The sequence below is a fragment of the Octopus bimaculoides genome, chromosome 5 (genome assembly GCF_001194135.2).
Source record: "Octopus bimaculoides isolate UCB-OBI-ISO-001 chromosome 5, ASM119413v2, whole genome shotgun sequence".
In the NCBI taxonomy this organism is placed as follows: Eukaryota; Metazoa; Mollusca; class Cephalopoda; order Octopoda; family Octopodidae; genus Octopus; species Octopus bimaculoides.
The window spans coordinates 27092169-27107123 of NC_068985.1; the positions used below are offsets into that span (position 1 = coordinate 27092169).

The following is a 14955-nucleotide window of genomic DNA, read 5'->3' on the forward strand; positions in this document are numbered from 1 at the left end:
ATGATCTGACACATTTTTGGATTAAAAAAAAAAAAGCAAAGAAACAAAAAAAATTATTTATTTTTGAGAAGTACATATAATGCCATTTTGTTTCATTTGGTCTTAAAAATTAAATCAGTCAAATGGGAGCAGTCATTGTCCACACACTGTCGAAGGCATTCATGAAAGTTGTCCATAACTCGGCGGATCATTTCATGAGGAATGGCATCTTTAAGTTGTTCAATAGATTGAGGGCGATTAAAGTATACCTTTGACTTGAGGTATCCCCAGAGGAAAAAATCGCAAGGATTTAAATCAGGTGATAGGGGGGGGGGACCGATGTCACCACGCAATGAGATTAAATGACCAGGAAACACCTCCCTCAAAATTCCCATCGCACGTCGAGAAGTGTGGGCTGTTATAAGTACCTTTCGAAAGTGAAAAAAACATTTTTGTAACTTTAATTTATTTGCCTTTTATTAAACCTACAAATGTGTCAGATCATTTTGCTGGACCCTATACTTGTTACCCTTTGCTCAAGGATATAATGCACTACCTTGTCCAGGAACTGAACTCACAACCTTACAATCATGATCCCAACACCCTCACCACTAGGCCATACACACATCTTCACATCCAGTATTATCATTAGTAAAGAGAATTTTTTTTTGTTTTTGATTTGTTAATGTCATTGCTAGCTCCATCCAACCATCTATCAATAACTTCCACAAAAGTATCAATAATATATTTTTGGCAAGTCAATTCTAAATATTCTTTTTTTACTAGTTTCAGTCACTGGACTGCAGCCATGATGGGGCACCAACTTGAAGGGTTGTAGTCAAACAGATCCACCTCCTTCCCCAGGATTTATTTTTAAGTGTGGCACTTATTCTATCAGTTCCTTTGCTGAACCACGAAGTTACAAGGACATAAACAAACCAACACCAGTTGTAAGGTGGTGGGGACACAAAGTCACACACACACACACATTTATATAATCAAATGAATAACTGTTAATGCTTATTTTATCAGCCACAATTGTAATGATACTGCACACACAAAATATTGAGAATTAATGAATCAGTAAGAAAATCTTAAATAATCAATAGACGATACAGAACACCGACTTGTGTTTCTATACATCAAAATAATGAAGAATTTTGGACATTTGTTCATAAACAGGGCCTCCTGAAAGTATTTACCTTGTCAAAAGTGGGTGTTTTCCAACACAAAATCAGTGCTTATTTATTCATATTGTTTTGTATTAATTATGCATTATCTCATAGCTTTGATAAGGCAATGAGCTGGCAAGAATCATTAGCATGCTGGATGAAACACTTAGCGGTATTTTGCCTGTTGCTCTGTTCTGAGTTCAACTTTGACTCTCATCCTCTTGGGGTTAATAAATTAAGTACCAGTTGCATACTGAGGGATCAAATCGATTGGCCCCCCTCCCCAAAAGTTTCAGGCCTTGTGTCTATAGTAGAAAGGATTATCTTATAGCTTTGAGGTTTCAGGGGTGATTGTTTATTTTTAGAATGACATTGTTGGGTAGGTGTGAGAGGCTACACATGGCCAGTTTAAATGCTAATGGGTTAAAAACCTAAAGTAAAACAGTGGAGCATAACGGGTCGCTGGACCCACCAAATTAAATACTGCCAGAGCACCAGCTGTCTGGCTTCAGTGCCGGTGGCACGTAAATAGCACCATTTGAGCATGATCGCTACCAACGTCGCCTTCCTGGCACTTGAAAAGTCAGTCGAACGAGTTCGTTGCCAGTGTCGCTGGCTCCTGTGCAGGTGGCACATAAAAGACACCATTTCGAGCATGGCCGTTGCCAGTACCTCCTGACTGGCCTTCGTGCTGGTGAAACGTAAAAGCACCCACTACACTCTCGGAGTGGTTGGCGTTAGGAAGGGCATCCAGTTGTAGAAACTCTGCCAGATCAGATTGGAGCCTGGTGTAGCCATCTGGTTTACCAGTCCTCAGTCAAATCGTCCAACCCATGCTAGCATGGAAAGCGGATGTTAAACGATGTTGATGACATGAGCAAAACACAGCTATAAATTTATTTAACAGCAATAAGATAAAGTTGGAACTAAAACTGGCACTCTGTTAGTTACAATGACGAGGGGTCCCAATTGATCCGAACAACAGAACAGCCTGCTTGTGAAATTAACGTGCAAGTGGCTGAACACCCCACAGACACACACACTCTTCATGTGACAAGGCTGGCCCTTTGAATTACAGGTATGACTCATTTTTGCCGGCTGAGTAAACAGGGGCAATGTGAAATAAAGTAATGTCTTGTCAAGGGCACAATACACCACTTGGAATTGAACTCTTGACCTTGCAATCGTGAGCCGAATATCCTAAGTACTAAGCCACATGTCTTCACAGTTAGAACTATTAAATGCATGAAACAATAACGTTTTTGCAAAATAAAAGCCTCTTTCATGACATATGATTCTGTCCTGGTATTGTAAGAACATGAACACCTGCATTGTACAAATGGATGCTGATGGAGGTGTACCAAAGGAATCTGCTGCAAGAAATGGAATTGCAAACATTTTGCAAAAAACTATCTTCAGTGCAAGTCGTCAATCTCAACAATTACTGAGCCCATATACATGACATGACGAATATCAAAGTAACAGCATTTGAGTGTCAGCTAATATTGGGTTAAAACATTATGTAATTGTGCAGAAACAAGACATAATACTCGTTGCTCATAATCAAGCTTATCTGGTGTTATGCCTTGCCTAATGATGGATTTGCATAATTACTGAAAGTCTAAGATCCAGTCATATTAATGAAAATTCACACTGTTTTCACTTTTTGCCTTTAAAAATACCTACTTCTGACAAGTTAAATACTTTCACTTTGATGGAGTCCTGGAAATGAAAAGGCATCAAATTTTGGTTTAAAAATATTGTAAGTCATGTGTGTAACACATCAAAGTGTAAATTGTTTAAATGATTTAAAAAAAAATTTTACAGTTTAAGCCTTATCTGTTCATACCATCTCACAAACTTGCTGGCCATCATTCATTTTTATATTATTTTCTCTTTAAACCTTTGTGTCTGCATGCACATGTGTTTATTATATCTGACAGTCTACTTAGAGTCTCATTTCAGGGTGAATTGTGCAAGACAGTCATATCTATCTACTCATATAAATAACATCTAAGGTGGACTAGTCCCAATTGCCCATAAAACGTTAAACCACGTGGAACTAAGTCAAATTGTTATTAAACATATGTAACTCTCACTAAATGTATTGAGTGTTACTTCGTTTGCTCACACTCTTGGGTGGGTGTGTGTATATATAAGTTCAAATCATTCAAGCCTCTGTGTGTTTATCTGCATCACCATGTCCATATCAACTCACTTGGATTTCTCTTATAGCCACTCTTGACCCAATGGATCTAGTCTTCAATAAAGATTTCGGAGTTAAACTTATTTGAGCATTACTACGCATTTTCTATACTGAGCATATCTAGCTTCCAACTCTTACCTTTTGACTGTGTGTGTGTGTGTATTTACATACACACACACTTCGAGTATCATAAGTACCATAAACCAAAATCAAAACCACCAAACATACATGATTTCTGTATGGATGCTGCTACAAGAATATATGTCTACTTTTTTAACTCTTTAAAATTTTGCTTGCATTTAAATAATCCACTATAATATGAAATAACACAAAGCCATTGGAATATGGCTATGCTTGGATACTTCCTTCAAAGGCTTAGTTGATCAAATTGACCCTAGGATGCCCAAATGAAGTGTGAGTAGGCAGTGGAATGTCATCTTGTAGAATATCTGAAAATGGAACTGGTAGAGGATCAAGTTCTGGATCCAACCCTTCTAATCTATTTACTTGTGAAAACTCCTGTCTGTTCCCTGTATTCTAAGAGAGGGATCCTCAAATACACCCAAAGCAACTGCTCCAAGGCACTAAATGAGGAATGCTATTGTTGAAGACACAACCAGGTCCTCAAGACCATTGTCGAGTCAATCAACAAGAGGATGAGTGATAGTGGAAGTGCCAATATTGCAGTCAGAAAGATAACCTTTAAGATGGTAGATCAACAAAAGAAAAGAAGCTCTGGTGGTTTACTTTCACAGCACATGAGTGGGTAATGGAAGCATGCATGAAGAAGCACCTAGATCTTGTTCAGACCAGATATAACAATGCAGCTAATCCTATGGAAGTTGATTGTGCCAAGAAGAGGATGGTAGAAGTGCAAGAGAAGAAGATGGTTAAGTACCAAGAGTTGGTGGAAAATTGTAAGAATGAGTGGAGAACCAACTGTTCAGTAGAGAAGATTAACAATTGAAGGTTCACAAGCCATTCTCTAAGGAATCCTGACTATTATAAGAATGACAAGAAGAATCTCAATAACAATGTAGAGATTGTTGAGAAACTATGTAGATGGCTCTGGCTGAAAAGAGATGATCAGAGAAGTCAGTAGAATGTCGCTTGAACACTATCTTAGGTTTGATCAACTGTTGTAAGCCTTGAAACATCCAATGACTCTAGGATACATCGTTGACAATGTGCCCAAGTATTGCATCTTACAGATGTATGTAGTACTAAGACTGGTACTCATTCTATCAGTTTCTTTTTACCATAAGCTATGCAGACATAAACTAAACAGGGAGAGAGAGAAAGATACAAGATTCACTCGATTAGATTTGGTCAGTCCAGGACAAGCAGTGGGACTGAACCCGAAGCCACTACTCAGCTGTATCTCACCAGCCTACAATATATATATATGTGTGTGTGTGTGTGTGACTGGATAGATAAACAACATAGCCGTGCCATCATGGACTGCACAAATTAAATACCGTATACACCAGCGGTACTCAACCACTTTTTTTTTTTACCTATGGACCCCTTTAATTACTATTTTATTCTAGTGGAACCCCCCATAGTCATTCGATGTTTAAAAACTAGTTTTAGAGAAAGTTTTTTCAAAATTCCTACTTTGTTTTTTTACACATTAAGCTGTGTAGGTTGAACTACGTAAAATGTTAGAGAAAGAAACCAAGTTGTTTCTTGCAATACATACATCTAAAGCAAAAGTTTTTCAGGGGCCCTTAAAATATTATTGTGGATCCCCTTACCCAATTTACTATTTCGTTACGTGGACCCCGGTTGAGAACTACTGGTATACACTGTATCTGGAAAGAAAAAAAATCGGTGTTATTTCCTGTTTCAGCGGGTTATTGATTGAAATGCAAGTAAACTTTTTAAAGTTGTGTTCTCTTACATTTAAGTCTAAATTTAACAATCTCAGACTTTCATTTTACAGTAACACGAAAAATCAAAATCGAAACGACGAAATTTACTTGATTTTTGTACATACGCTGTTACAAAATCTATCTACGTATATATGAAAACTGAATTTACTTCGCTGTTTCGGTTTTTAATTTTATTACTTAAAATTTTCCTTTCATTTCAATTGCACTCTAAAATACGATTTGAGATAAATACACATGGAATTTAGGCGATCGTTCCTTTAAATAATACGAGGGGGTATTGAAAAGTTCCTGGCTTTAAAGGTGTCGCGAAAAGCCTGGTTGGAGGTCCAACCGTCTGAATTCTTTTATGGGGATTAGAAAAACTGAAGGACCGCTGTAATAAGTGTGTGAATCTGAGAACAGAATATGTTGAATAAAATCATAATTGACTAATTCTCCTGTATTTTCTTCTATTCAAAGCCAGGAACTTTACAGCACCCCCTCGTATATCTTGATAATAATTAATTGTTTTATTGGCCACAAGGGCTAATATAAATCAAAAACATGGAAGGACAAAAACAGGACGAAAGTTACAAAGGGTTTTGTCCGAAAGGTAGAAAACGTTCGTGTAAACGTAGGAAAAACAGAGAAAGATATAACAAATAAAACTCCCAATAGGGGGAGGCGCTTCGAAAGGTTACACGTGGAAAAACCCATATGTTGAAGGTTTCCTTTTAATATGTAGTAAGATGGAAGAAGATAATGGTCTAAAGATTGGACAACAGATTAACGCAGTATTTCCTATATTACCACATGTATACACGTACACATTTTAAAGTAAAAAATAATCACAAAAATATTCACCGACATAAAACGAAACATCACCAACTTTTGTTTCATTTCAATTAATGTTCAATATTGCTTACAGAAGGATTATCTAAGAACGACAGTTAAGCCAGGAGTGGATAATAAAACGAAAATGAAAGTCTAAATACGATAATCCTAGAGGGAAAACAAAAGTGATTCCACATAGTTTAATATGGAACAAACGAAGATATTTCTATTCAAAGACAATATTAAATAAAAGGGTAGACTAAGCATAACTTTTACAAATAACCTTACTTGTAAAAATAATTCATAAAGTAATTCTTCGGTAATTTTCTCTGGTAAATTACCAACAAACAACGTCCTCTCTTGAGCATCCATGTTTGAAATACGATTGAAAAACATTCACCACGTATATTTGAAGAGCGTGCGACAGGGGAGATCACTGTTGTTCTTCACCGTCCAGTTTCAAATCTTTACAAGATTAATTTAACTACATTTACGGGGTGTTGTCACTTTAGTTAATAGTATTTTTTTCCAGTACAAAACTGGATTTCTTCGAAATCAAATATAGAATATTATATTATAAAAGAATATATATTTCATTGTTTTTATGCCTACAACGAATTAAACTCGTTCAAAGGAGATAATTCATAGAAATTTATATTTTTCCTTTTCATAATTAAAAAAGGTGATCAAAATTTTTCATATTGTTTTAATGAAATAAATAATAATAATTCTTTTAAATAGAATTAGTGAACGTGATCCTAAGACGGTGCAAATTAAATGATAAAAACCAAAACGAAAATCAGAGACGATCTTTTATCTTTTGTTTCAGTCGTTAGTCCGCAGTCATGCAAGGACATCACTTTGAAGGGTTTTAATCGAACGAATCGACCCCACTACGTTTTTTTCAAGTCTAATAATTATTCTATTGGGTTCCTCTTGCCAAACTGCTAAGTTATGGGGACGTAAACCACCCAACACTGATTGCCAAGAAGTGGTGAAGAACAACCCACCCCCATATATATATATATATATATATATATATATATATATATATATATATATATATATATATATATATGCCATGGGCTTTTTTCAGTTTCCATCTCCCAAATACACTCACAAAGCTTTTCTTGGCCTGAAGCTATAGTAGAAGATACTTGCCAAATTGCTACACAGTGGGATTGAACCCAGATCCATGTGGTTGAGAAGAAAACTTCTTACCACACAGCCACATCTGCACCTATTAGATGAATTTTTAAATTACTACAGAAACAGATCTATTCATTCTCAAATCCCAATATATTCTAGTAACAGGGCCAATTCAAGGTACCGATAACTCAGGCAGTTGTCCAAGACACCATGTACTAGGGACCGCCAAGGAGAGCATGACAAAGACAAGGAAATTTCCTTGGCCGTCAGCTTGCCTGGGGCACCAACAACCCTAGGGCCAGCTCTGTCTGATAGATTTGAACATGAATATCTGATTACTGTTGATTTTCATCATCAGAAAGCACCTCCTCTTTAAATGATTTTGGTTCATAGTACACACATAATTCACTGTAAGAGTATTTTGAGACAATATAGTGTTTCACCCTTATTGTATGTCTCCTCAGTCAAAGCTATCCTACTAAGCTGATGAATCTAGAAGACATTGTCAAAAGGGAGGAGACATTATCTGAAGAAACAAACAAACGAAAACCCCAACGACAATCAAATATTCAGGCTCAAATCTGCCGGAGTATATTAAGAATGAACAAATACGTTATTGTTTGGATTTATGCTGTTCTGCAAGCACCTCATGAATTATTATATTTGGCAGACATCAGCAAATAATTTCTTTGCTGATTCTCATAAACAAAAGCCTATATTCATATTAGATTCCTCAGTCCGGTGGGACAGTTTTGGCTAAGAAGACCGACAATAAAGTTCAAAACATTGCAATATACCTAAGTCCCTTTACACCGGTGTATTTCATGTTATGAACACACATCATCTCAAGAGGGAAGTTCTATGACGAAAAGCAACAGCAATCAGATGTGTCCTAATAGTATTTCAAATGAATAAATATGTTATAGCTTGGATTCTCTATGTTCTTCATGCACAACATAAAATAATAAGTGATTTCTTGGAGGTGCATTTTTATTGATAGCAAAAAAAATGAAAGGCAAAATTAGCTGACATATTAGAACTCAATACATCACTAATAGTCATAAAACTGCTCTGCAAAATTGAACAGCTCTTACCCAGTTTATGTCTTAGCTTCTACTGCACCAAACAACTGAACTGTAGTGTAGATAAATCTTACGCTAACATCTTTATATCTCATCGTCTTCCAAGGCGTCATCTCCATGGTGTGCAGCACAAAAGAACTGGATATTTAATTCTGCATTGTCTCAGTTCATCTAACTTTGGAAAGTAATAAGTACCTTCTTTTCTAGAAAAACATATCTGCAAAATACTGCCCCAAGAGAGATTTACCCCAACCGCTTCACATAATGAAAATTAGAGTTGTGCAAGGACATTATCACTCCTAATGATTCATGAAAGAATTACATTTTAAATAATAACAATGTTGCTTCACTTTACAGTTTATTAGAATTTCAATGAATGACCAAGCAATCCAGATTTTGAAGTCTTCATTTCATCCAGCTCTGTCTAACACTGGATGTTTTTACCTGTTTGGGGATCCAGCTCAATAAATACAGAATATTTTAAGTATACTGAAAATAGCTAATACCTAGGGTTATAACTGCAACAACTTATAAACAGCTTTTATTACTATATTTCTGGAATAATATTAGTTGACAGGGTGCATAGCTTGGAGATCAGGGAGTCTCTCCCAGTCGAGTTTCTACATCTCTGCATTGAGAAGTCACAACTCCAGTACTATGAATATAGTAGAATGGATCTTTCAAGCTAGGCCAACTGGCAGATGTATAGGTAGACCAAGAATAAGATGGCTGGATAACATCCATTGTCTCAGTTGATCACCCTTAGACATCCAGTTGGAAAGCGTAATGATGATTGCATCTGATGTGACCTTATGAGTGTGCCTGAAGACTCTACCCCCATGACACTCCTGGGAATAGTGGGTGGAGAAGATGGATGCATGATGAATTTAGTAAAATAACTGTCGTTATTAATCTGATGTTTGGAAAATTATGAAAGGTTTTAATTTAGATCATTTTAAAACAAAGTTTGTTTCATAAAGAAGGGGAGTCTCAGGCAGGTTTGTATCAAAGGGTTAAATATTCCTTCCGTTTTTTTCTAAGTGTTATAACTGCTACAATTTATAAACATGAGTGGACTGTGAATGACTTTCATTAAATATTCCTAACATTTCAAGGCATATTATGATCTTTCATTGTTTTTCAGCAATATTAATTTTGCATTTAAGGCAGTGAGCTGGCAGAAACATTAGCATGCCGGGTGAAATGCTTAGCGGTATTTTGTCTGTCTTTATGTCCTGAGTTCAAATTCCGCCGAGGTCAACTTTGCCTTTCATCCTTTCAGGGTTGATAAGTACCAGTTGCATACTGTGATCAATCTAATCGACTCCCCCCAAATTTCAGGCCTTGTGCCTAGTGTAGAAAAGAATATTAATTTTGCATTTGATCCTCGTTCTGTCAGTCAACTCAATTTGAAAGAGAAAGTTAATCAATCCCTTTTATTTCGGTACTTGACTAGTACTTTATTTTATTAGCATCAAAAGGATGAAAGGTAAAGTTGACCTCAGCTGTATTTGAACTCACAATGTAAAAGAACTGGTGGTAACCTATTAATAATTGTTTCTGCTATAGACACAAGGCTAACAATTTTGATGGAAGAGAAAAGGGTTGGTCTCAATACCATCAACCTCAGTATGAAATTGATACTTTATTTTATCAACCTCAGAGGGATGAAAGGTGAAGTTGACCATGACAGGATTTGAACTCAGAATGTAAAGGGCTGGAAGATTCAAGAGGGACAGAAATGGCATTGACTTTACCAACCTAAGAGGGTTTATGAAGCTATAATTACTTGTCATACTATCCATTCTATCCCAACCTGGCAAAGAAGAGAGAGAGAGAGAGAGAGCATGTCAATGATACTTGTTGATGAGTGTATTTTTGCTAATCAGTTGAATGGCCTTGTTTTAGTTGCATCCTCATATACTTGTGCATTACCAGTAGTACAGTCTGATGAATGTGAACAGAATTCTTCCATTGTAGAAAGAGAAATATTGATTAAGGCTGAAGCATTTAACTCCCACTGTTAGTTTTGCAATGTTATTATATCAGAGATTGTGAAGAATATAATTTGTAACTAGCTGGCCCTGTGTCATCAAAGATGACAGCTAATTGTAGTATTTTATATATAAATAAGGTACATAATAATCACAGATGCAAACATTCACATGACTTCCTTTTACATACACACACATATACTCACGCAGAGTTGAAACGCTGTTTGATTTTTCTTTTCAGCACTGAATGTTCACCATCCCACTTCCATTGCACACACACACACACTAACATTCACATGACTTCCTTTTACATACACACACATATACTCACGCAGAGTTGAAACGCTGTTTGAATTTTTTTTTTTTTTTTTCACAGTAGAACTTCCACCATCTCACTACCAGGTTTGCCATCATTCATATGTTGTGGCAGAGAAAACACAAGAATATTATTAACGTAGATGACTGAGTGTTTTAATTGTGTTATTTTAAAAGGTGAGGTACAAGGCAATCTTTGAGTATATGTGTTTGTTGAAAGAGACTAGACCATTATATTCACATTGAAGCGTACTTGCAAGGTTTCCATCCATAGGTGGGTATGTACATGGCAAGTTGTGTTATAGGTTTTGTGTAGATGACATGTGCAAAAGGTTAAGACATGTTTCAAATAACAATAATTAAGTTGTTAAAACACACAATAAAGAGTGTAGAAGATATTACTGAACCTGCAGGTACACAACAACAATAAAGAGCTCTGTCAGCATGTTACAAAGGTGCAACCTCACCCGAGTAGTGGAAGACATGTAGACCCAAGGCAAACAGTCCTCAATAGTGAGTTACCACTGATAGGTGACAAAGAGGTGGTCACTGAGAGAGAGAGAGAGAAAGAGAAAGAGATTAAGGTTATGATGTAATTGCTAAATGATCCCATCTCCTTTGAGATGCTAAAATTGAGGGAGTTAGATTGGTAGGTGGGTAGAGCAGAGACTGATGTTTAAGGAATGGGATACAACTTCTGCACGTTTCAAAAGATTGGAGGTAGATTCCTTAAAAAAAAAGAGAGAAATCCACAAATTTGATGCTGGAGTGCATTTTGAGAGTGGAAAGAAAACAATTGGCATCATTGGCCATACGGCTGTAAAATGGTGGAGAGACAAAGAACATGAAGGAAATTTGAGAGATTTGTTATTGTGAGGCTAGCAATGAAGCAAGCAACAAATGTGAAACCTTGAGATCTGAAAAAAGAAAATGCATGTAACTACCAGCTAACAACATAAATGTCATTTTAAAGCAATTAATAGCTGCACTCGTTTATTTGTTTCAGTCATTTGACTGTGGCTATGCTGGAGCACCACCTTTAGTTGAACAAATCGACCCTAGGACTTACTCTTTGTAAACCTAGTACTTATTCTATTTTGCCAAACTGCTAGGTTACAGCGACGTAAACACACCAAAATCGGTTGTCAAGCAATGGTGGAGGGACACACACACAAATATTATATATATCACAGGCTTCTTTCAGTTTCCATCTACCAAACTCACTCACAGGGCATTGACTGGACTGACGGTATAGTAGAAGACTCTCGCCCAAGGTGCCACTGAACCTAGAACCATGTGGTTGGTAAGCAAGCTACTTACCACACAACCACTTCTGTGTACATTAAATCATTTTTGATTTTTAACATGACTAAATTACCAGCTAAATAGCCAAGCAGATAATGCATTTTGATTCAAGTTCTTTAAACCCATTTTTCATCCTACCATATGGGATGTTGTCATCTATATCCAGCAAGGTATAAAAAGGTTATACTGCATATTAATGCAACGTGTCCAGGGGATTAATACAATACACTTTAATGTTGTCAAAGACTATAATTGCAGTTATGCAGTTTGGTTTTGTGCCAGGGAGAAGCACCACTGATACTATGTTTCTGGCAAGGAAGCTGCAGGAGAAATACCTAGCCAAAGATAAACCTTTGTACTTGGCTTTTGTTGACATGGAAAGCCTTTAACAGGGTTCACTGATCCCTTATCAGGTGGTCAATGCAGAAACTAAGGCTAGATGTGTGGTTGGTGAGAGCTGTACAAACCATGTACAAGGATGCTGTTAGTAAAGTGAAGGTTGGCAATGAGCATAGTGGTGAATGCAGGATACAAGTAAGGGTTCACCAAAGATCAGTCTTCAGACCCTTCCTGTTCCTCATAGCCCTCCAGGCAATAACAGTCAAATTTAAGATGGGCTGCCCCTGGGAGCTCCTCTATGTTGATGACCTTGTTCTCAAAGCTGAATCACTTCCAGTACTAGAAAAGAAATTTCAGATATGGAAGCAAGGTCTATAATCAAAGGGCCTTAGAATTAATCTAGCATGATCTTTGAATGTTGGGCCTCAAGGAGGTGATGACAAGTGACCGAGAGCTCTGGTGATATGCTGTGTGAGAAGACTCATCAGTCTTAGTAAGTAGGAAAGCGAATAAATCACAAATTCCCTCAGGTAGATGGCCCTGCTTGATCTGTAGAAAAGACGTAGGTAGAAACTTCCTTAGATGTACCCAGTGTAAGCTATGGACACATAAAAGGTGTAGCAATATCAGAGGAAGGTTAACAAGGAAAATAGCTTTGTGCATGGAAGATGCACAGGTACAATGAACACTACAAATGTACAGAAAGTAGACTCCATCACATGCCAGCAGGGTAAGCTAGAGGTAGTTGATAGCTTCTATTATCTATGTGACCAAGTCAGTAGTGGAGGTGGATGCTCTGAGAGTGTAGCTGCAAGACTAAGAATAGGCAAAGTTCAGAGAGCTCTTACCTCTGTTGGTAACAAAGGGCCTCTCCCTCAGAATGAAAGGCAGACTGTATGATACCTGTGTGAACAGCTATGCAACACAGCAGTGAAACATGGCCTGTGACTGCTGAGGACATGCATAGGCTTGAAAGAAATGAAACTAGTATGCTTTGCTGGATGTGCAATGTCAGTATGCATGTATAACAGAGTGTTAGTGTCTTGAGAGAAAAGTTGAGCCTAAGAGGCTTCAGATGAGGTGTGCAAGAGAGACAACCACGCTGGTAAGGTTGTGTGATAGGTATGGACGAAGATAGCTGTGTAAAGAAGTGCCAATCTCAAACTGTGGAGGGAACCTGTGGAAGAGGTAGACCCAGGAAGTCATGGGATGAAGTGGTGAGGCATGATCTTTGAATGTTAGGCCTCAAGGAGGTGATGACAAGTGACCGAGAGCTCTGGTGATATGCTGTGTGAGAAGACTCATCAGGCCAAGTGAAATTGTAGTTGTGGCCATGCTGGTGTCTTGTAAATGACACCCATGAAAATTGGAGCCAAGCTGTTGCTGGTGTCTTTTAAATGGCACCTGTGAATTGTAGTTGTAGTTGTTGTTGCTGACAGTCCCATGTACATGGAACCTGTGAATTGTGGTTGTTGCTGGTGCCATGTAAATGGCACCCATGAATTGTAGTAGTTGTTGATGGTACCATATAAATGGAACCTATAAATCATAGTCATAGTTGTTGCCAGTGTCATGTAAAAGCACTCCATTCTGGAGTGGTTGGCATTAGGAAGGACATCCAGCTGTAGAAACCAGGTCAAATCAGACTGGAACCTGGTGCAGCTCTCTCGCTCATCAGCTCCAGTCAAACCGTCTAACCCATGCCACCATGGAGAGCAGACATTAAATGATGATGATGATGATGATGTCAGATACAACATTTTCTGAGACCAGCCATGTATTTATTATCAAATGTTTTTGAGGAGCTTTAAACTCTAGCATTCAGATTTCTTTGTTAAACGTATCGCTTATTTATTCACATTGCTTAAATTTATCACATTATTTTGTAGTTTCAAGATTTCAATGGCGTGTTAGTATATTTTTAGAATGACATTGTAGGATAGGTACACGGGGCTGGATCAGGTCAGTTTTAACATAAAACAGCATATTTTGACTGGATATGGCCGAATTAAATGCTAAGGGGTTAAAACAGAAAAGTTTAACTAAACAGACATTGTTTTATCTCACAATATGTACCATATCCTAACAAATAAGGAACAAAGCTAAAGTGAACCATCAAAACAATTCTATGAATTTGAGCAGAGGAGGACAACTGTTTCCATTCTGAAGTTGCGTGTTTCAAGTATGTCAACCTATGCAGTTGTGAATGGCTGTCAGCATTCCTAAGAAAACTTTATCAGAAATTACAACTGATTTTTTCATCATCATCGTCGTTAACGTCTGCTTTCCATGCTAGCATGGGTTGGACGATTTGACCGAGGACTGGTGAAACCAGATGGCTACACCAGGCTCCAATCTGATTTGGCAGAGTTTCTACAGCTGGATGCCCTTCCTAACGCCAACCACCCTGAGAGTGTAGTGGGTGTTTTACATGCCACCGGCACGAGGGCCAGTCAGGCGGAACTGGCGATGGCCACGCTCGAAATGGTGTGTTTTACGTGCCACCTGCACAGGAGCCAGCCCATCGGCACTGGCAACGATCTTGCTTGAATGTCTTTTCACATGCCACTGGCACAAGTCCCAGGGAGGCGACGTTGGTAATGTTAGACAGTCGATATGAAGTTGTTTTCATGAATTGATATATCAAACACATTACAGCTGACTGAACATTTGTATACATAAAATAAAAATCACAACAGCCACATG

General features: G+C 37.6%; 1 protein-coding gene across 1 annotated transcript in view; it reads right to left on the reverse strand.

The window, feature by feature from the left end:
• Nucleotides 1–6486, reverse strand: part of LOC106873197 (RNA-binding protein 7) — an 8942-nt gene extending 2456 nt beyond the window's left edge. Inside the window, exon 1 of the mRNA XM_014920436.2 lies at nucleotides 6354–6486. Coding sequence (XP_014775922.1) covers nucleotides 6354–6461 — 108 coding nt within the window. The 5' untranslated portion in view covers nucleotides 6462–6486. The remainder of the gene's footprint in view (nucleotides 1–6353) is intronic.
• Nucleotides 6487–14955: the final 8469 nt, after the last annotated feature.